Raw genomic sequence first — 23,930 nt, forward strand, 5'->3', positions numbered from 1 at the left:
TTCCCTCTCTCTGCCTGCCTCTCTGTCTACTTGTGATCTCTCTCTGTCAAATAAATAAATAAAATATTTAAAAAAAAAAAGAAATAGAAGGATTGATGACGTTAGAATATAAGGGGCACCTGGGTGGCTCAGTGGGTTAAGCCTCTGCCTCCCGCTCAGGATGTGATCTCAGAGTCCTGAGATCAAGCCCCGAATCAGGCTCTCTGCTCAGCAGGGAGCCTGCTTCCCGCTCTCTCACTCTGCTTGCCTCTCTGCACTTATGATCTCTCTGTCAAATAAATAAATAAAATCTTTTAAAAAATGAGCACATGGGGCGCCTGGGTGGCTCAGTGGGTTAGGCCTCTACCTTCCGTTCAGGTCATAATCTCCGGATCCTGAGGTCAAGCCCCACATCAGGCTCTCTGCTCAGCGGGGAACCTGCTTCCTCCTCTCTCTCTGCCTGCCTCTCTGCCTGCTTGTGATCTCTGTCTGTCAAATAAAGAAATTAAAAAAAAAAAATTGTAATAAATAAATAATAAACAAATAAAAATTTAAAAATGAGCACATAAACGAAATGGGAAGAACTTTTCATTATGAGATTTTTAACTTCCCTGAGAAACAGACCAAGAGTAGGTGATCATAGGGCGCCTGGGTGGCTCAGTGGGTTAAGCCGCTGCCTTCGGCTCAGGTCATGATCTCAGGGTCCTGGGATCGAGTCCTACATCGGGCTTTCTGCTCAGCAGGGAGCCTGCTTCCCTCTCTCTCTCTCTCTGCCTGCCTCTCTGTCTACTCGTGATCTCTGTCTGTCAAATAAACAAATAAAATCTTTAAAAAAAAAAAGAGTAGGTGATAATATAGTGGACTCACTATGTGCAAACCACCCAGTTTTATGCATATTTCCTAGTTTTATCATTCTGTCATATTTATGTCACTTAGAAAATAAAATATTATTGATCCAATTGAATTCTCTCCAAACACTACTTAAATCTCATTTCTCTTCACCATCCCACTGGCCACCTGGCCTCAGAGGTAACCAGCATTGCTCAGATATTTTCATTCTCATGCATTTTTTTACCTATTTGCATACACATAAACAAGACAATATGGTTTTTGCAATTCTTCAAATTCCTCTTACCATATGTAAGAGAAACACAATCAATTTTCACTTGCTTTTTATACTCAGCATTATTCTTTTGACATTTATCCATGCTAATACCTGAAGTTCTGGTTGATTTCCACTTCTAAATATCCTGTTGAATTAATACAAAATAGTATATAATTTATTTACCATTACGTGTTTACTATACATGTAATTGCTTCTATTTTGTTTTGTTTTGAAACAATCTTGTTAACAACGTTCAAGTACATGGTTTCTTGTTCCCATTTTTGAGATTCTCATTCTCATTCCTCCATATCAATAAGGGTTTGGTCATGAGGCATATTTTTTTTTAAAGATTTTATTTATTCATTTGACAGAGAGAAAGAGATCACACGTAGGCAGAGCAGCAGGTGGAGAGACAGGGGAAAGCAGGCTCCCTGCTAAGCAGAGAGCCTGATGCAGGGTTCGATCCCAGGATCATGACCTGAGCCAAAGGCAGAGGCTTAACCCTTTGAGCCCCCCAAGGCACCCCTGTCATGGGGCATATTAAGTGCGTGGAGCATCTGGTATTACTAGACGGGCTTCACTATGCACCCTCCATAGTAGTGTAAAAACCATTCTGCTGCTTCACAACCTGCAAGCAGGTATCACTATTTGATATTTTAACTTTTGCCTGTATGATGGGAGTAAATTGTTCTCTCTCTGTTTATTAGTGAGATTAAAGATCTTCCAATGTTTTAGACTATCCTAGTCTTCTCCATGAACTGACCGTCCATATCCTTTGACCATTTGTCTATTGGATTGTGTGTTTTCTTATTGATTTGTAGTTCTATTTTCTGTACACTGAATGTTTAATGGTTATATATGTTGCAAATATCTGGGTGAATAATTCATCATTTAAGTTTGTTTATTCTTTTGGTGGGCGATTATTCCTTTTAGTGCAGTAAATGTCATCAATATTTTCCTTAATGATTTGTGATTTATGCTTTAAATGGTCATTTCCTACTAAGATATATTAAAATCTTTATCCATTTTCTCCAGAAGGTATTAATTCTTTGCTTGACAATTTTAGGGCCTTGAATCCAGCTGATATTTATTTTTGTGTAGAGTACATGGTAGGGAACACATTTTTCCTCTATATACAGCCAGTTGTTCCAATACCAATTTCTTTAAGGGTCTCTCCTTCTTCCACTTATTTGTTAAGCTACCTCCTCTGTAAATCAGGTTTCCATAGCAATGGGATCCTTTATTCAACTTCATTAGTGTGTTTGTTGATCCCTGCTCCTATACCAGTGTCTTGAGTAGAAGAAAAAGAGGTTCTCTTGTTATTTTTATCTCATGCTCCCTCTCTTACGATCACCCTCTCTGTCCCATAGGTTTGCGGGGGATGAAGTGATGCCGTGTCACAGTGATGGTCCAGAATTATTATTAACACACATTGATACTCGGGATATCAGAGATCCTATTCTAGGACAGCAGGTGGGCAGTTTAATTCTAGGACAGCAGGTGGGCAGTTTAATTCTCCAAATTCTGGGCTGCTCTCTGTCTCATTCAGACCTCTAGACCAAAGCTTGCTCTCAGTCCCAGGACAGAAAACATGCTCTCACCATCATTAGCAAGCTCTTGTCGTGTGTGAGGTATCACGCCCCACTGCGTGGTCAGGTCATGAGTCGGCTCTGACACCGCAATGAGAATACTCTGCAGCCAATGCCTGCTTGGACACCTGGCAAGCCTCTAGCTTCAGCCCTCTGTCCTACTTTGCATATCGATTCTATTTCCAATCCGCAGACACGTTGACTTTATTTTTGAGCTCATCTCTGGTGCTCTGGTTTTTCCTTTTTGTATTCTCTCATTATTACGCAACTGGAAAAAAGGGCTGCATCAGAGTGTTAGGGACTGTGATACCCTGAATGGAAGTAGCAGAACTGAATTTTTCTAACTTGATTAAGACTGAACTAGCAGATCATGGGAAAATGATGATGATAAGTACTACACTTGTGTTCTGGAAGGAGGAGGTGGGGAATGCAGGAGGAGGAGAGCCAAAGGAACACAGGGGCTGTGTAACTTTCTTGAGGTCACACAACTGGTAAGGGGCAGACCTGAACCCAGGGTGTCTTACTCAGAGTAAGAATCTTTTTCTTTTTTTTTTTTTTTTAAAGATTTTATTTATTTATTTGACAGAGAGAGAACACAAGTAGATGGAGAGGCAGGCAGAGAGAGAGAGAGGGAAGCAGGCTCCCTGCTGAGCAGAGAGCCCGATGCGGGACTCGATCCCAGGACCCTGAGATCATGACCTGAGCCGAAGGCAGCCGCCTAACCCACTGAGCCACCCAGGCGCCCCTCAGAGTAAGAATCTTAACTACAGCACCCGGTACTGCCTCGTCCCAGCTTTGCTGCAGGGTGGCTCTGGAATCCCGGCATGTCGCTTCACCTCTTTGTGAAAACATCTTCTCAGTTGTAAAATGAGATGATTATAGTGGATGACCTCTAATCTGTGCTTCTGACTTCTAATCGACGATCATAAAATGAATTTATAGTTCTGCTTAGCTCCCAATTTCAGAATACCCTCTGAAATTTGCTTTGGGAGTGAAAATCTTTGGCAAATCTCCAAATTCATTTTAAAACAATCTTTTTTTTTTTTTCTTTAAAATTTCATTTATTTATTTGACAGACAGAGATCACAAGCAGGCAGAGAGGCAGGCAGAGAGAGAGGAAGGGAAGCAGGCTCCCTGCTGAGCAGAGAGCCCGATGTGGGGCTTGATCCCAGGACCCTGGGAACATGACCTGAGCCAAAGGCAGAGGCTTTAACCCACTGAGCCACCCAGGCGCCCCCATTTTAAAACAATCTTTAATGAGATACGTAACTCATCTCAAAAACACAATTTCATCATTGGAAATGTCCTGTAAGAGAAGAGAGAACGCAAGCTCTACAGAAAAACCGTGAGTCTGCCATTATAACACCTGGTGAATGTCAGTTCACTAAGTATGAAATGTCTTGAACAGAACAATAAAACAAAAGGTATGGCTGCATGAAAGGATTTGAGTCCTGGTTAATTATGTCTCCAACCCAAACTCAAATTTTTGGGGCTTTGGTTTCCCTGTTTTTAAAATTTAAAATTTCCTTGTTTTTTTTTTTTTTTTTTAAGATTTTATTTATTTATTTGACAGAGAGAAATCACAAGTAGATGGAGAGGCAGGCAGAGAGAGAGAGAGAGAGGGAAGCAGGCTCCCTGCTGAGCAGAGAGCCCGATGTGGGGCTCGATCCCAGGACCCTGAGTTCATGACCTGAGCCGAAGGCAGCGGCTTAACCCACTGAGCCACCCAGGCGCCCCTAAAATTTCCTTGTTTTAAAAATGTTTTTAATGAGGCCCCTTCTAACATCTCTTTAGTTCACAAGTGAGAATCTATTACAGAAGTTCAGTGAAGGTATTATTTGAATAGGCTGAAAATACACAAGAAGTAAAAGCTGCTTTTATCCCATGAATGACAAAAATGCCTGGGTCAAGTTAGTTTCTTAGTATACTTCTCATAAGAATATGTCTGGGTGAAAGATGTGGGCCCTTGTCAGATTGCCTGAGTTAGTTTCTTTCTCAAGAGTTTCTTAAATTTTCCGGTCCTAATACTACCCATCTGTAAAATGAGGATAATCAATTCCTACTTATAGTGATAACTGAATGAGAGGTGCTTAGACCGCTAGAGCACGTAGTAAGTAATTAGTAAATGTTTGTATTTATTAACAGTAGTGATTTGAACAGCTGAAGGTGTACATCGTTAAATATCTATTTAAAAATATGTGCAAACCATCATGAGTAACGTGGGTTCCTAAAGACAGAAGGGCATTATCAGGGGGAACTTACTGCAATTTCTCTTACTCTAAAATCTCATATTCCATATTAGTATTAGTTTGAAAAGAAAAAGTGATGATTTGATAGGCATCCAGGACTAGTGTCTGCTTTGTATGCTAGTACAATTAGAAAAGGTTTCTGCCTTCACAGTAACAGAGAATGTCTAAAACCCACGTACAAATGGGAAAAGAAGATGATGTCACAAATAAGAGACCTTCCTTGGCTTGCAAGTCACACACAACTTCACAACCCTGCAGTCAGAATGCATTTGTTAGGAAAGAGTGCAAAGAACTACAATCACAGTTTCTTCAAAATTCCCTGGAACTGTCTAAGCCATGGAGACTGTCCACAACCTAAGATGTTATTAACAAAAATCTACTTTTCTATCCTTTTGGCTGAAATGGAGAAAATAAAATTGAAATGTAGTAAACAAAGGGACAAAGTGAGGGTGAGTAGAAATATTGTAATGGAAGGTTCATTTTATGAACACTTTTATTTTAATTGAATGTATTCTTTAGATTATGGGTAAACTTTTATGTAAATCCAGATCTAATGTTTCCTAAAACAAAACAAAACAAAACAAAAAAAAAAAATAGAAGGACAAGAACCAAAAACAAAACCACTGATAGCCCAAACTGAAGGCTTCTTGCTTCCACCTGCAATCAGGGTATGATATCTATTTTAGCTCCTTCTTTGGGTTTTAACAACATAAAATTCATAACTCTTGGCATTTAAGTTAAAAAAATTCAAAACAATAACTCAAACCCATTGTTCGACTTGAAGAAATTAGAAAACCCTTCTTTTAGCTGATGATAGCAGGGACCAATTTCAAAGAGGTTTAAAAAGAGTTGATGCTGGAAACTGCCTTGAAGATACAAATTGCTATAATTATCTTTGAGCATACATATCATTAAACTGAAATGGATGTCAATAAACCAGCAAAAAATATTTAAACTATTCAGAGCATATTAGTACAAAACAACAGAAAAACAATTTCCTCCACTCTTTCAACAACACTAACTTGGAGTATAATTTTCATATTTTATCTGCATATATGAAATCAAATAATATTTCCCTTCTATTTACATCATTATTCTATTTTCAAAAGACAGACAGATACTATTATATATGTATAAACGCATTTTAAGTCATTGTCAGCATTTTACTTTAAGGGAAATATAAGCACTGTGGTTTCAAAAGGAGAAATATTTTGGTAAGAACTGAACTGAAATAAACACAATCTGGTATTAAAAAATAGTCCTAGTATAGCTAAAATCCTAACGGATTCAAAGGTATGTTTAGAACAGTCATTCTTAATAACATCCAGAGTCTTCTGGCTCTTTCCATAGAGGTACTGGAGTGCCAAAAAATATATATAATGTTCAGTTATTCATTTTGATTGCAGTTTTTAATGTAATTTGCCCTGTGCATCCCAAGTTCACCTTGTCAGAGAGTACTGCCTCCCCAAGGCTGCCCCAGGGTCCTGTTGACGGATGGCTCTAATTGCAGTCGGCGCTGTAAACAAGGCAGCTACTCCATGCTCGGCGAGCACGCGGAAATAAGCACCAGCATCTGGTGTTCCCACAGGCTTCCCCTACAATGAGATTCATTTAAAATGTCACTGGGTAAAATGTCTCATATTTCACTGACAGTTCAATACTTACACATTTAACACGGCAATATTAATAAGACGGGGTGCTCAACAAATCTTGGTTTTAAAATATCCCCACGTTCTATCGTAAATAAAAGCAAACCAAACGCCCAGGCTTCAGAGAGGCCATTTACTCCCATTACGTCATCCTGAAAGCTTTTCAAACTGCAATTGTTCCTTTCTTGAGTTTTGAAAGATAAAGGACAGGAAATAGAGATCACATTCAAATTAATAACAAAAAACATTCTTCCGTTAGCCAAGAAATTAAATACATCGTTTAGGTGGGTAAACTGAATGACAAATATGATTGCTACGAATTTCTAACTTTAACACTCTTTTTCATAATACTTTTAAAAGTGACAATAGTGGGTTACGCGGTGAACTCCTGATTTCGGCTCAGGTCATGATCTCAGGGTCGCGAGATAGAGCCCCACATCTGGCTCCCTACTCAGACCAGTCTGCAGGACAGTCCCTCTTGCTCTTTCCGTCTGTCCCTCCCTCCAGTTCACACATTCTCTTTAAAAATAAATAAATAAAATCTCAAAAAAAAAAATAAAGAAGTGACTATAACAATTCTCAAAGTGTTTGGGAAGAGAAAAAGATATGGAATCACAGGGATTTCTGAACAATGACTTTTCCAGTTAAATGCCTTGCTCCAAGGAAAGCAACTTCTATGACTTAAAAAAATTCAGTAAGATATCCACAAACGTATCTTTTCTATAGCCTCAAAATGACATTTAACAAAGTCAATGGAAAACCCATGAATAAAAATCTAAAAATTTTTATAGAATATGTAATCAAAAGGACACAAAGCATTTTTTTTTCCTTTTTTAAGAGTGAGAGAGCACACTGTGGGGAGGAGCAGAGGGAGAGGGAGAGGGAGAGAATCCCAAACATGGTTCCGTTCCATGCTCAGCACAGAGTCAGATGTGGGGCTGGATCTCACAACCCTGAGAGATCATGACCCGAGCCCAAATCAAGAGGTGGTTGCTTAACTGACTGAGCCAGCCAGGTGCCTCCCAAAGCATTTTTTTAAAAAAGATTTTATTTATTTATTTGACAGAGAGAGAGAGAACACAAGTAGGCAGAGAGACAGGCAGAGAGAGAGAAGAGGAAGCAGGCTCCCTGCTGAGCAGAGAGCCCGATGTGGGGCTCGATCCCAGGACCCCGAGATCATGACCTGAGCCGAAGGCAGAGGCTTAACCCACTGAGCCACCCAGGCGTCCCCCAAAGCATCTTTTAATAGACTTTTCTGTGAAATGGAAAATGAACATAGCATACATAAATCAGTGATTCTACAAAAATCTATGTTGGCCCAACTATAGCCCCTTATTTCTCAATCCATTCTCAACACCGCTACTTCTTCCTCTGATTCTAGAGCAAGGTGCCTGGGAATGTTAATATATGTTATGTGAAAAAAATACATACTACACACACACACAAACACAAGTATTTCACAAGCAAATCCTCTTTGGAGGGGTTGGGATAAAAAATGGAAAACAGGTTTCTGATTTTCGACCATTTCTTGAAGACTTAAAGGATTAAAGAACATCAGGAATTCCCAAAAGATAGTTACTATATGTAATCTTTCCTTAACTTCTCTGTCCACACCCCCTATATGCACATTTCATGGATCTTATATTCTGTAAAACACACTTGGGAAACACTGATACGGTAAAAAGAGGAAAGAAGTCGCTAGTAGTCAACTGAGCTCTCTCCTCCAACAGAGACTAATGAATGAACGGATGATAAGAAGAGGCCAACCACAGTATTCATGAATTCCAATTAACTATCTGCATCTACTTGGATCTTGGATAGGGTGTTATCAGTCTGTGTTTTCTTTTTTTTTTAAATGATTACCCTCAATAGTCCTTAATGTAAGTATACATATATTTTTTAAAATAGAACCTTTTTCTTATATTCTGTTGCTTTTACTCTTGCTTTTTAAAAACCAAAGTATTTATTGCAACTAGAAATTCATTTTTATTAACACAACTATCCCAAAGCACTTAATTTCAATTTATTCCCTTACCATCTCCTACAGGTCAACATGTTAATATAGTACAAAAAGCTGTCAGATATAATCTGGCAACGCATATACATAACTTGACTCACAAATTTTGAAGCCTTGAGCACATCCATCTAAAACGAACCAGCAGGTTTATTCTTTTGCACCCAGTGAAGTGAAAATTTGACTTTTACTTTTTTGATCTGTTTTGGGCACTGTTCAGGCCCTGGTGTATGAGATTGTGACTTCGGAAACTTGATCTCACCCATATAAAGATGATTTATTAACTGACTTTATATAATTGACTTTCCCTGTCTATGCTGCCATTTTCTTGCCTACTAAATAAAAATAAATCACTTTTCCAATATTTCCTCGATAAGCTAAAAGCCCTGAGATAATATTTTAAAGTAGTTTGACCTCCACTGAAGAAACATATTTTATAGCCAATTGGAATTGAATTCCACTACAGTTCCAGTGTCATGGGACAAAGATAATATACTCACAAAAGGGTGATATTAGGGTCATAACAAAATGTTACACCATGATTACCAACATAAAGGACACAATTTGATGTATTGTATAATGCCTTCAATTAATTATGTCTAATGATAATGGTAGCTTAAACACTAGGAATATCAGTTAAAAACTCTACCATATCTTTTTATAAATAATGATTAGTATTATAATTCCGACCCACACCAAATACATTTTCATAATAGTCTATTTATTGAGCATAAAAATCATGATAACATAGCATTCCTATTAGGACACTGAAGGAAGTGATGCATATAATCTCACCATATTCGTTTGTAAGTTAGCTGAGCTCAAAAGGTTCAGAATTTTGCATTTTATTGCCCATTCCCACAGAATTTTTCGATGCTATGATATGTTTCGCTGTTTTAGAATTTAGTGACTCAAAGGCTTATTGGTTTATTGAACACTGTCCTCCCCTGCCGTCCTTAAACACACAAGCTTGTGTACATATATGTACATATGTGCACACACAGGCAATATAATTCCTTTACAGTATTTTTTAAAAATACTAACACACTAAGCACACTAAGTTGCCTGGAGAAAATGACTGATTCCAGAACTTGCATATTCAGTAAGGAGTAACAGCCAAACGCTCTTCAACAGAAAAGTAGGAAGATTCTAAAACTCTGGGGATTTTTAACAAACATACACACCAAAAGCAGTAATGTGGCTAAAAGGTAACAATAACTTAAAAACTGTGCAAAACTCAAATTGATGTCATTACTGTTTGCTTTTATTCCCTTCTCCAAACTAATGGCTAAAGTGTCCATTGCTACCCAGAAACCAAAAGCAAAAAGCAATCCCTCCAGTGGCAAAGCAGAGATTCTGAGCTTACGGCTGTTAGAAGTAATGAATTTTTAACATCAGAGATTTACAGAACATCAACAGCTAATATTTATGATGTGGTGAGTGATGGTACAAAGCACAGAAACCAAGACAGATAAATACCTGAAGATTAAGGTGTGCATACAATTCTCTACCACTTACGATTCAATGTGTTCGCAGGAATCAGAGATGATAGACTGTGAATTAGAAAACCAATTGATGTCTCAGCTTCTCACATAATCCCTACTGAGGTTCAGGGTCAGCACTGGAAAGTAGGGAAAGACAGTCCCTTACCAAGACAAAGACCAACTTAAACACTTGAGTTTGATCTATGAGAAAAAAAAAATCATTTTCTTCATTAATCCTATGATTTCAGTTTATCCAAAGGCTTGGTGTCAAAGCTACTTGTAGTTTCTCGGACTTTGACATAAAAATTTCCAAGTCAGCTGACGTTCTTGCCTCTTTTTGTGGCAGGATTAGAAATACATCTGGTCTCTTTGAACACTACTTCTGAGAATATCACCGAAGGCATGTTTGTACTGCAGTTCTAAGGTGAAGACAGCAACATCCCTTATAGACTAGTTCTGAATTTAATTTCAGCAGACAGGTGCAGCAGTGCCAGCTTGTTTATTTTGGAAATGGGATGACATTGGCAATAGCATTTGTTAAATCTCTACTACATGCCTCGTGTCTTTACCGAAGGATGAAAGTTTGGGCATGCAACATCTAAACTTGAGACTTGTTAAAACATAAGCAGTTCCCCAGGATACAATATTTAGCAAAAGAAAAGCAAAATGCAGAATAGTCTGCATATCATTTGGATGATGCCATCTGTATGAAAATAAAGGAGGGGGGGTTTCTTATTTAAGAAGAATACAGAAGACACAGAAGATTGCTTCCAAGTCAGAGAAACTGAAGAGCTGGGACCAGAGGACAGTGAGATTTGCACTCTTCACCCTTTCGTGTATTTTGAAATATGAACCAAATGAGTGTACAACCTCTTTGGAAAATGGGCTTTTTCTTCTGTAAAGTCCCTCTCTCGATAACTTACATTATCTTGTTCCAATCTTGAAAACATTACTGCCGCTTTAAACCCCAATGAGAGAACTACTCTATGCCTTAAGACCCTCAGGTCTAGGATTTTGTTACTATAGCAGATTCTCTTTTAAGGAGTAAAAAGTTGCTTATAAATACAATTGATAACTAAGAATTTATATCGACTCACTTCATAGATTATTTGCTAGAGATTTCCCATAATTTCATGGGTCTCACCTGTGGGGATATGCTGCTACTTTGCTTTCCTTTATCTATCCATACCGCTATCTAATTTGACTCAATCCTTTGACTGTCAACCCTAAATGTAGATTATAATTGCATGGGGTGCTTTCTTTTCTTTTATTTTATTTTAAAGTTCTTATTTATTTATTTGAGAAAGAGAAAGCTTGAGCAAGGGGCGGGAAGGGACACAGAAGGAAGGAGAAGCAGACTACTAGCTTGGCAAGCAGCCCGACATGGGCTCGATCCCAAGACCCTGGGATCAAGACCTGAGCTGAAGGCAGATGCTAAACCAACTAAGCCATCCACATGCCCTGATCTGGATGCTTCTGAAAGGTATCAGTGTCTGATTCCGGCTCCCAGAGATTCTGATATAATTGGCCCAAGTTGGGCCTGTATTGTAATATTTCATGGGTACCCTAAATAATTCTAATCTGCAGCCTGGGTTGAAAAGCATAGTCCTTAGATATTAGGCATTACCTGAGGTTAGGCAATACCACCTGCCTCATCACCCTAGAGGATGAGCCTGGAGCTCAACACTAGCCTTTTCCCACCTGTTATAAATAAATGAGCCAATCCAAGTATTAATAAAAAATATATACTGATAACTGAAATCTGACTATAAGACTATAACTAAATCTGACTTCACTGAGAAAATAATTGGGAAGAATTGCCTCATTCTTTATTTCTTGCTCTATAAACTAGACTCCAGACTGTCCCTATATATAAACTAGACTCCAGACGGTCCTAGACTCCTAGGTTCAGGACCTAGCACCCTGAACACAATGATCCTTTCTCTACAGTCGGGAAGAACAGCCCCAGGCCAGCTGCTGATCCTGTGTTGCCAGAGACTTCTAGAAGCTAAGTTTCAGTGTTGAGGGTTTTGTTTGGTTGTATCAAAGCTTGAAAGGATTTTATCTTAATCTTTTAGATGAAGGGTTTTTGACTGGACTTCAGGGAAGTTTATGAGTATTCTGATCTTTTTAATGTGTATACATTCATCTTCCTAGGGAGACAAGTCAATCTAATCGGATTCTAAAAAAGGAGTCCATAGCCAAGGTTAGGCATGAGAGCCTCCCCAACATAGAAACCTCTTCAAAGATTTTCTGTCTAGATCTTGGAAACAGCGTGGCACCCATATTGGTAAGGAAGAAGGAAAACTACCACTATTCGAAGATGATATGACATGATGCGTATATATGCAGACTCCATCATACTAGTAGTAGTAATTGAATTCAGTAACGTTGTAGGGTACAAAATTAATACCCAGGTATCAGTGGTGTTTCTATACATTAATAATGAAGTAGCAGAAAGGGAAATTAAGAAAACCACTCCATTCACAATTGCACCAGAAAGAATAAAATACCTAGGGATGAACTTAACCAAAGAGGTGACAGACCTGTACTCTAGAAACCATAAAACACTGGTGAAAAAAAATGGAAGATGACATGATTCACACTTTAAACATCTTGCCGTTTTGTCCACTGTACCTCAATAAAGCTGAATTTAAAAAAGAGAGAAAGCTATCCCTTCTGGCTTGGTTCTTCCCCTGCCCTCTCCCGGATCGCTGAGAGTAGACCATATGGGGCCTTACGATGAGGTTACCCTCCAATGAATAAGCCATTGCTTCCACCCAGGTCATAAGAGTCCATCTGTCCCACTAAAAAGATGCTTACCTCTGAAAGTATTAATGCCAAGTAAATGAAGCAGAGCACTGGAATTGGTGATTCTGCTGAGCTAATGAGGGCCTCTGACATATTTACCACTCTCAGCAGTCACAGAGAGCGTGTATCACTAGGGTAGCTGGTAGCTCGTGGCTTCAGGCAGGAGAGCGCTCACCTCTGAATTCCTCCACGCTGAGGAGCCATCACTGCTAACCATACTCAGAGACAAACTCGGGCTTTCCTTACTCAGAGTGAGAAGTTACATTTTGCTATAAGCAGAGAAATTAAATGGCTTCTTGCTTTTATTATGCTAGCAGATTTCTGCCCAGGAAGTAAAGTGTGGCTATTCTGTATGTATGCTGCAATTCAACCTGAGGTTGTACAAAGCTTGCCTACCCCACACCATCCAATAATTTACCAAAAATTACCTCCAAACATCCTAATATTTCCCCCATGTTCAAAAACAAAACAAACACAGACCTGCTATGGCACTGCTGACCAATGACACCTTACTTGCAAAAACTCTTCAGCTGTTTCCTCGCAGACCTCCTTCTGAAGCAGCTAGCCCTGCTGATGCCCCCTCTTCTGGAAAGCCCCCTTCCGCTTCACGATACCATCTTTCAGATTCTCCCACTGCCTTGTTAATTTTTCCCTCACAATTTTTATAGCTTTCCTTTCATAATCTTTACTTCTCTGTTCCTTAATCACCTCAGGGACTTAAATTATGAACTCTTCTACATCCTCTAATTCTGAAAGTTCTTCTGAGTTTCGAACGTCCCCTTCCTGATACCATACAAATGTCTGAGGAGCAGCTTTAAAATCGATGCTACCAAAACTAAAAATACTCTTTCCCCCTCTACAAGCAGGAACGACCACATTCAGGTGGTAGCCACCGTTGTCCTTGCTAAAGACAGCAGAGCTATCTCAACCTCCTACTAGGCTCTACCTTATGATATCCACCTGACATCCTAATATCCTGCCCTTTCCTTAAAGGTCCCTGATACCCTGGTTCTGGCCACTAGCTGGCACTATTTGGTAATTTCCCAATTGTTCATCTCTAAATTACGGGTAGAGAGCCAGAGAACTTTGTTTCAAATCCCAACTCTGTCACTTGTGTGCCATTGGTAAAGTTACTTAATGTCTCTGATCTTCAGTCTCTACAGCTGTAAATAGGGACTCAAAATATTTATCCCATGGGTGTATAAGAGAAATAGTTATCTATCACCCAACACCCAATCAATGGTAGCTATGATTACTACCGGAACTGCTTCACCACAGAGCTTTCCCGGTCTACTCTAATCCTAAACTTCCCCTCAGATACTAATAGACAGATTTTGAGCCAGGGTGGAATCCAAACTGCCACTTACCAGCTATGTAACCTAAGTCAGCTTGTTTAATGTCTTTGGTCCTTATTTAGTTCCATCATCAGAAAATTGCATCAGAACAGGTACAAGAATTAAATGTAGACTCTTTACCACAGGCAATGAATGACTCAATGTAATTTCTGAAGAAAGTTTCATATCTTCTACACCGTGTAAGAAAGTTCTCAGTCAGGTGGTGTTTTGGTTTGTTTCCTTTCTGTCCTTCACATTCATCTTAGTTCTTTGACTATCTTGTCTGTGTTCAGGACCAAGGGTGTATCTGATATTTATTCTGTTTCCTTATCAACCCAGAGAAAATACTGAGCTCAAAAGAGGCACCAGTAAACAGTGCTGATGGACCCACGACAGGGGCTGCACTTGCTTGCTCCAACATAAAACATGGGCACACAGAGAGAAAAATAAACTCAGAAATAAATATCTTTGAACAACTAGTCATGTGAGAAATCTAAAAGATGCTGGCATCAGCTTTGTAATCTTTTACGATTGAGAAGATCAAATTATATAGCCTGAATCAGAGTAATAACTGTGTCATCATTTTTCTCCTTCGGTACATACAAAAAAGTACATTGCTGTTATACTAGATTAAAAAAAATAAAGAAGGAAATCATCTTCCATTAGATAAGAGCGGGAGAAGACTCTGATGTGTGCCTTTCACTGCACTACTTAGCAACATCATGGCTACTGGCCTTCAAAAGAAGCAACGTATCTCTGAGCTTGAAAGAAGCGAATCTCTGTCCTTAAAAAAAATGGATCATCAAATTCGAGAAAACCGGTTAACATGGGAAATGCAACATTTTTGCAAAAAGAAGACAACTCTATACATGGAAGCAACAGTTACATTTTTAAAATGAAACCCTGAAGGGGATAAGAATTCACAAGGTCCATGTGTGGACAATATATCACAGGATGTCTTCATGGAGACAGCAGGTCCAGTGCATAAAAAAGCAGGTGGTATGTGCACTGAAGGTACCTGTGGATGGTCTGAAGAGTGTTCAATACAAAAATAATTTGAAATTCACTAAAGTAGTATCCTCAATATCCTCAAACTCTAAGACTTTCAAACTGGAAAATGTTTTGATCCATGTATACAAAGTGATTATAATGATGTCTAAAGTATGTGTATGTAGTCATATTTCACCAATTATACATATATATTGTGATATATTTTTTAAGATTTTATTTATTTGAGAGAGAGAGAAAGAGAAAGAGCACATGTATGAGAAGGGGGAGGGTCAGAGGGAGAAGCAGACTCCCTGGCAAGCATGGAGCCCAAGGCAGGACTCGATCCCAGGACTCCAGGATTGTGTCCTGAGCCGAAAGCAGTTGCTTAACCAACTGAGCCACCCAAGCGCCCCATATATTGTGATATTTTGTGAGGCTTTCCAACTAATTCCATAGACATTATTTTATCTGATTCCTGTAAAAAAGGAAAGTATAGAGCTCATCCTCACACCAATCATGAGAATAGATAAAGCGTACCTAAACTCTTCCTTCATGAAAAGAGGATTCAGTGAGAGATTATCAAGCTGAATATTCTGAAATCTTCCAAGATATACACAGCTTATAAACCAGTAATGATAAAGCCACCAAAAAATAGAGGTGAAAGTTTATACGTGTTTGGATAATGGTGAGCCATGAAATGTGCTGATTTATTCCCACATGAAAGGCTTCAGAGCCACTCCTATTCCACTCACCAGTTCTACTCTGAAAGGACAGATCCTTGAGGGGACAGACCACTGGGTTATTGTCCATAGATGCTACTCATTCTGTTAGGATCGACACATCCCTGTGCATAGATCCCTTTGCCTGCCTCTTAGAAGAGAATTAACATGCTCCAAAGGGAGCTGCCGTTAGTGCTCTGATGACGGCTGCAGAGTTACCAGACTCTGAAGAAAGAAATGTGGACTATTTGAAAATTTAAAAATTCAAGCATTATGCTGGCTGGATTGCATGGGAATGAATGGTTGGTATTTGTACTGTAAAATTTTATTCTGGGAAAGAATAAATTCGAATGTTTAGATAATAACAGCAGCTTATTATATCCTGGCAACTATTCTAAGGGCTTTTCATGATTAACCACTTCAATGATACATAAGAAAAGTACTGTTATTACTGATATTTTATAGATGAGGAAACTGAGGTTGAAGCAGTTAAACAACTCATCTAAGGCCAATTAATAGGTAAAAATTTCAGGAATCATTCTATGGGAGTCTTTTTTTTTTTTTTTTAAGATTTTATTTATTTATTTGACAGAGAGAGATCACAAGTAGGCAGAGAGGCAGGCAGAGAGAGAGAAGGGGAAGCAGACTCCCTGCTGAGCAGAGAGCCCAATACGGGATTCGATCCCAGGACCCTGAGATCATGACCTGAGCCGAAGGCAGCGGCTTTAACCCGCTGAGTCACCCAGGCGCCCGTTCTATGGGAGTCTTAATCTGCTGTGCTTCCTCTCAAACATGAAAATTTTTCAATAATTTAGAATGAAACCGTCATTAAATGCATTTTTAAGAGTCAGCATCACTTTCTAGGACAATAAACTGAAAGGAATTCCAGAATTAAAAGTTAAAACATATTACTAAATAATATATTTATTCTAGGAAAAGACATAATTGATTTGGAGAAGAGTCACCAAAGTGCAGAATGGGGTGAACATGTGTCAATCCTCTAGTTTTAGTAATGAAGAAATGGATTCCCGTAGAGGTGGAATTAATTTACTCAAGGTCATAAAGGAAGATAAAAGCAAAACAAAATTAATAGCACAGATATTCTGACTATGTTCCTATATCACAATTCAGAATCTTAAATCCTCTACTTCTAACTAATTTATCATCTGAGAAGGTGGAATGTATGACATATCTTCAAAGTTAATTGCTGAATTATTAAGAGAGCCATCTGTCCTAGTTTACCTAGTGAGCGTACGTAAGAGTTTACTGATATGGCTTGCTGCTCTAAGGTATGCAACTTGTGAAAAGCAAACAAGTGTAAAATGAGAGCAAGCTTTCACTCCTTGAGGATCTCCAAAGAGACTGTTATTATGTAGACATGACAACTGCCGTATCAAGATCAAGTACACCAACTAGTTTATGACTTAACGCCAAGTTAAATTGAAGGTGACCAATAACTAACATTCCATTCTAGGTAATAACTTAGCTAAAGAAGAGCAAGCGACTTTCTTTCTTTCTTTTTTTTATTTAAGGTAAAACCCATTTTAGTATATTTTGGTGTATTTTGTATATTTTTACATGCAAGCAGTTTTATATAATTTTCCTCAGATTTACTGACATATAATTGACAAATAAAAATTGTATGTATTTAATATGTCAACTTGGATGTTTTGATACATATATATACACTGTGAAATAATCAACACAATCAAGCTAATTAATATATTTTTCATCTTACATAGTTATGATTTTCTTTTTCTTTTGTGTGTGTGTGTTTGTGGGGAAAACACTTGGAATCTATCCTCTTAGCAAATTTGAAGCATACAATATAGTATTTTAAACTAAATTAGCCATGCTGCTGTATATTAGATCTCCAGAACTTTTTCATCTTGAATAACTGAAACTTTGTACACCTTGGCCAACATCTTTCCACGCAACATCAAAGAAACATACATTCTTCTCAAGGGCATTTAAAACGTTCTTCAGCATAGATCTCATGTTAGGCCACTGAACAAGTCTTAACAAATTTAAGAAAAGTCATTCCAAGTATCTTTTCTGACCACAATGGAATGAAACTACAAATCAATAATAGTAAGAAAAACAGTAACATTCATAAATATGTGGAAACAATACACTCTTGAGCAAACATTGGGTCAATAAGGAAATCAAAAGAAAATTTGAAAAGTATCTCAAGACAAATAAAAATGAAAACACAACATACAAAACTTAGGGGATGCAAAAGTGATACAAAGACATGAAGACATGAAGTTTATAGCAGTAAATCCTGACATTAAAAAAAGAGAGAAAGATCTCAGAGGAACTAACTTTACATCTCAAGGAACTAGATAAAGACCAACTAAGACCAAAGTTCACAGAAACAAGGAAATAATAAATACTAGAGAAGAAATAAATCACATAGTTAATAAAAACAATAGAAAACATAACAACTAAGAGTTGTTTGAGAAGATAAAAATTGAACAATCTTTAGGTGTATTCACTAGGAAAAGAGAAGACTCAAATCAGAAAGAGTGGATAATGTTATGGGCAGTTCAGAAATAAAAAGGCTCAGGAAGAACTATAATGGGGAGATGTTTGTCAAGTTAGTTGATTTCTTGCTTAGCCACACTGCGGTCATTACAGAAGCCTGCGTTCCACTGTATCATGTAATTGAAATGTGTACACAAGATACACATTGTCCCTTAGTACCCAAGCAAAGACAAGAATAAAGAGGGCCCAGCCAGCTTTCTTTACCTTGAGAAGAAGTGTTGGATTTTGATTCTGCAGATGACAGGCTTTTTGTAAAAGGGGACAAATACAAAACAGAAGAAAGAAGCCAGAAAGCATCTCTGAGTAGAATCATCATTTACCAACACATACACATACCAGATACACACATACCAGGTAGCTAAATTTGTTTCTACCTTCAGGTTCCTAGACTAAAGTGTTGCTTGTTTCATTTCTTCTCTGACAACACTGCTGTACCAAATATGTCTTGATCTGTATGTTATTGGGGTTAGGTCTGTTGGAATCAGCTCCATTAATAAAGTAAATTTCCAAAAAGGCACTGCTTATTTTCTTCCTGTCAAAAATAAGGACTGAATTGTTCAGAATTGGTTTACATATTTTAACTGGTTAGTCTAAACTGGCTTCTAGAGTTGCATACTTCAAATGCATCCAATTCAATGAATAACAGTAAATCTTTGCTTATTAAAAAAATATAACCTATTATTTAAGTTGTTCATGAAATTCTCTGGTAAAGATAACTAGAATTGCATAGTCCTTCATAACAGAAAAAACAGTCTTGACTTACAAAATCAAGTTGTTGGGTTTTTTTTTTTTTCTGATTTTCATCCAGGCATTTATTTAACAAATATTTATTAGAACCAAACACATGTCAAGAGCAAAGCTAAGGACACCTATTACTGATTACACGCATATTCCAGGTTTTTGTATATTTCTCAACTGGCATTGGACCAAAATTCAAGAGACATAATGCTTATGTCATAAATGACTATATGTGAGATATATGTATTAATGCGTGTGTGTGTGTGTGTGTGTGTGTGTATCTTAAAGATTTTATTTATTTGAGAGAGAGAGAAAGAGAAGCAGACTCCCCAGTAAGCAGGAAGCCCAATGAGGGGCTCAATCCCAGGACCCAGCAATCATGACCCTAGTCAGAGCCAGATGCCTAACCAACTGAACCACCCAGGTGCCTCTATAATTTAAAAAAAAAAAAAAAGGCTAGCTGAGAATTGATGGTGACAAAACACTAAGATAATCTATTTCTTCTCAGACTTAGAGCAGACAGGGGCAAATAAGCAAAACAAAGGGGCCTACAAACTAACATGAAACAGGATCTGGGACCCAAGCCCTTGGGGGAAGCCTAGGTGCTAATGAGAGAGGACAAGATTTGACCTAGTCAGAGAGATCAAGAAGGGCTTCCATGAGGAGAAGACACTTGATCTGAGGAATATATTTCAGGCAACAAATGGGCAAATTCCTATAGCAGGAAAGAGCATTATGAAACTTCCGGAAAACAGGAGCAGGCTGTGTCTTAGAAGGGAAGAGAGAGATTCAACAACCTTCAAGGGTTGAGGAGCCAAGAGTGATTAGGACTGAAAATGCCCATTAGCATTGGAAAAATAGAGATATCCAGGGAAAGTATCAAAAGCTGCTATAATGGGATGACGGCGACAGATGCCAACGGGGGAGGGCTGTGGAGGGAGGCAGGCCTTCCAAGATGAAGAAAGTGTTCTAACTGCAAGGGGATAAGGAAATGGAGAATTTTTGTGGGATTTGTTGTTGTTGTCATTTGTTTTAATGAAAGAAACAGAAAGGTGTTACAAATCTGGTAACTACTGGGAAGCCAAAGCCAAAGCAGAAAGCCAGAATTTCCTGTTTCCGCCCTGCACATGCAGAGCTATGTGTCCTCCACGGCAGAATCGAAAATCGTATTTTCCACTTGAGGAGTTCCTATTGGAACACACATTGTTTCAGGTGGGTGACTCTTAACATATTCAGAAGTTAAACTGATTTTCCAACTTAGAGATAGCCATTTTTGAGTTTTTTCAGCCAATGCAGTTATAGGTATGTATTAAATTCCAGAATATTAAAAAAAGATCTTTGCTGAGAAAAAGGATTCATTCATTATTCATTCATAAAATATCATGAACCACTTACATGCAATAAGAGATATGTTTTATGAACTCTAGATGACTTGGGCACATAATGAACTAGTACTTCAGAACATCAATTTTTGTTAAATCAAAATTCATCATTACATAAGAATATCATCACACTCACCAATTCACTACCTACCTTATAGCTCTGAAATGCTGTAATTCATTAAAAATGAATATAGGGCGCCTGGGTGGCTCAATGGGTTAAAGCCTCTGCCTTCGGCTCAGGTCACGATCTCAGGGTTCTGGGATCGAGCCCCGCATCGGGCTCTCTGCTCACCAGGCAGCCTGCTTCCCTTCCTCTCTCTCTGCCTGCCTCTCTGCCCACTTATGATCTCTGTCTGTCTAATAAATAAATAAAATATTTTTTAAAAAATAAATAAATAAAAATGAAAATAAAACCTTGAACATACTGAGCTGTATATGACTTTATTTCTCTTTAGAAAAGGTCCATGAGTGATCTATTATTCTATTCACTATGAAAAGAATGCATTTTAAATTTTTAGTGGGAGATTTTAACTTCCTAAATAAAAAAAATCACTTATCAGACAAAAATAAAATAAGATTAATGTGATAATGCACGTAAAATTGGGGGACAAAGGGGGATGATCATTTTGTGGAGGTTAATAAATGTTTTTTTCACTTGCCGGACTGGTGACAAGCCAGAACTCATTTTCAGTTTATTTTAGTTTTGTTTTAATTAATCTAGCAAGTAAGTTTTTTCTCTGTATTGTGTAGCTCAAATTGTCAATTAATCCCCTGAGAAACAGTTCATTTACACAACAAATTTTACCTACTACCTGGAAGGCCCTGTGCGAGGCACAGTGCGTGGCGGGGGGGGAGGGGGTGGTTACAGAAATGACAAACAACTCCTGTCTTCAGAGTTTCCAGTATCACAGCACTGAATCTGCAAGGTCAGAGAAATTGAGATGGTGTAACAGAAGCACAGAGAAACCTCCATTGGCCTGAGGAAAAGCAAAGGAAACCAGAGAGGAGATGATATTTAACTTGCTCCCTTAAGAAAAAGGACCACTTTGCAACATGATGAGAAAAGTAGAATTTCACTAGGAGGAATAACTCAATCACTGTCAGATCTGCTCATATAAATGCCTGTATTATAGGATTTTTAAGTGGAAAGCTGAGTCGGAGGCCAGGAATCAGAAATAAGACTTGAAACATAGTCAAAAGTAGATGACGATCCATCACTTGTATCAGGCAAATGAGTTTGAATTATGTTATTTAAGAGACAAGAGTTCTTTGAAGGCTTTTTTTTAAATTTTTGAATTAAACTTTTTATACGAGATAATTGTAGATTCACATGAAAACAGACCATGCACCCTTCACCCAGTATTCTGCGGTGCTAACAGCTTGCAAAACTGTAGCTGACCATCACAGTCGGGATATTGGTATAGTCAAGACACAGAACAGTTCCACTCCGTAAGGATCCCTCATGATGCCCTTCAGAGTCACAGGTATCCATTGTTAGTATACAGAATTACAGTTCATATCTGTGTGTTCTTCTTGTACCCTGAGACCTCATTGAACTCACTTGTTAATTACGGCTTTTTTAGATGTTCTTTAATTTTCTACATAGATAATCACACAGCCTCAAAAACAAACATTTTTTTTTCTTCCTTTCTAAAATGTTTTTCTGGGGGCACTTGGGTGGCTCAGTGGGTTAAAATGTTTTTCTGTTTCCAGGACTATGTTGAATAGAGCGAGAGAATGAGCCTCCTTGCCTTGGTCCAGACACAAGAAGTATTAAGCCTTTTATCATTAAGAACTGGCCATTGGCCATTCCTTCAGGGGAGGACTATGGGGACAAATTCTCTGAAGTTTTTCTGCATCTTGAGAATGTCCTTATTACTTCTTTATTCTCAAAGTATATTTTGATGGATATAGGATTCTGGACTGATAATTCCTTTCTTCCCACACTTGAAAAATGTTGTCACTTTCCTCTGGCCTCCGAAGAAAGACCCTGTCATTCAAATGGCTTTCCCGGGATGTCTGGGTGGCTCAGCTGGCTTCAGTGGCTGACTCTTTTTTTTTTTTTTTTAAAGATTTTATTTATTTATTTGACAGAGAGAGATCACAAGTAGGCAGAGAGAGAGAGGAGGAAGCAGGCTTCCTGCTGAGCAGAGGGCCCGATGTGGGACTCGATCCCAGGATCCTGAGATCATGACCTGAGCCGAAGGCAGCGGTTTAACCCACTGAGCCACCCAGGCACCCAGTGGCTGACTCTTGATTGTAGCTCAGGTCATGATCTCAGGGTCCTGGGATGGAGCCCTGAGTTAGGCTCTGTGGCAAGTCTGCTTGAGAATTTTCTCTCTCCCTCTGCCCACCCCCCACACTCACACACTCTCTTTCTCTCAAATAAATAAATCCTAAGAAAACAAAAACAAAAACAAATGGCTTTCCCCCATAGGGAAGGTATCCTTTCTTTCTCCCAAGTCTCAAGATGAATTTTTGTCTTTAGCTTTCAGAAGTTTATGGTGTGTGTGTGTGTGTGTGTGTGTGTGCGCACGCGCACGCACGCACAGTGTATTTCCGTAGATTAACCATTTGGAAGTTTACCCAGTTTCCTGAATCGAAAGATGCATGTTTTTGGCTAAACTTAAGAAGCTGAAAATTTTCTTTCTTTCTTTTTTTTTTTTCAGTGCTTTTTCGGCCCCTCTCTTTCTCCTCCCCTTTCATGACTCGGATGTCAAAAACGCTAGATCTTGTGTTATCATTCCACATGTCCCTGAGGCTCTGCTAATTTTTCTTTTCAGCTATTCTCTTCTCTTGTTCAGACTGGTAATTTCTATGGTTCTTCCAGTTCACTGATTCTTTCCTCTGCCCCCTTCATTCTCATATTCAGGCCATCCATTGGGCTTTTTTTTTTTTTAATTTATTATTGAATTATAGGTGACATACAATGTGTTATATTAGCTTCAGGTGTACAACACAATGATCTGACAAGTTTATACATGACATGATCCTTAACACAAGAGAAGTGCACTCAGGTACCATCTGTCATGATACATTATTGCAATATTATTGACTATATTCCTTATGTTGTACTTTTCTTCTCTGTGACTTATTTCTTTGACTACTGGAAGTCTGTACCTCTAAATCCCCTTCACCTATTTCACCCACCCCATCCAATGAGTTTTAATTTTGGTTATTGTAATTTTCTTCCATATGGCTGCCCTTTATAATTTCTATACCTTTATTGTGACTATTTTTCCATTTCTCTCAAGAATGATCAAATCACATATGGAAGCACTTTTATCATGCCTCCTTTAAAATCTTTGTCAGATAATTCTAACATCTCTGCCATCTCAGT

General features: G+C 38.4%; 1 protein-coding gene across 1 annotated transcript in view; it reads right to left on the reverse strand.

Annotated features, from left to right (window-relative positions):
• ACSS3 (acyl-CoA synthetase short chain family member 3) overlaps positions 1–23,930 on the reverse strand; it is a 158,399-nt gene that overhangs the window by 62,199 nt on the left and 72,270 nt on the right. The window contains exon 8 of the mRNA XM_044229251.1: positions 6,366–6,517. Coding sequence (XP_044085186.1) covers positions 6,366–6,517 — 152 coding nt within the window. The remainder of the gene's footprint in view (positions 1–6,365; positions 6,518–23,930) is intronic.

Source organism: Neovison vison, chromosome 12 (genome assembly GCF_020171115.1).
Source record: "Neovison vison isolate M4711 chromosome 12, ASM_NN_V1, whole genome shotgun sequence".
NCBI lineage: Eukaryota > Metazoa > Chordata > Mammalia > Carnivora > Mustelidae > Neogale > Neogale vison.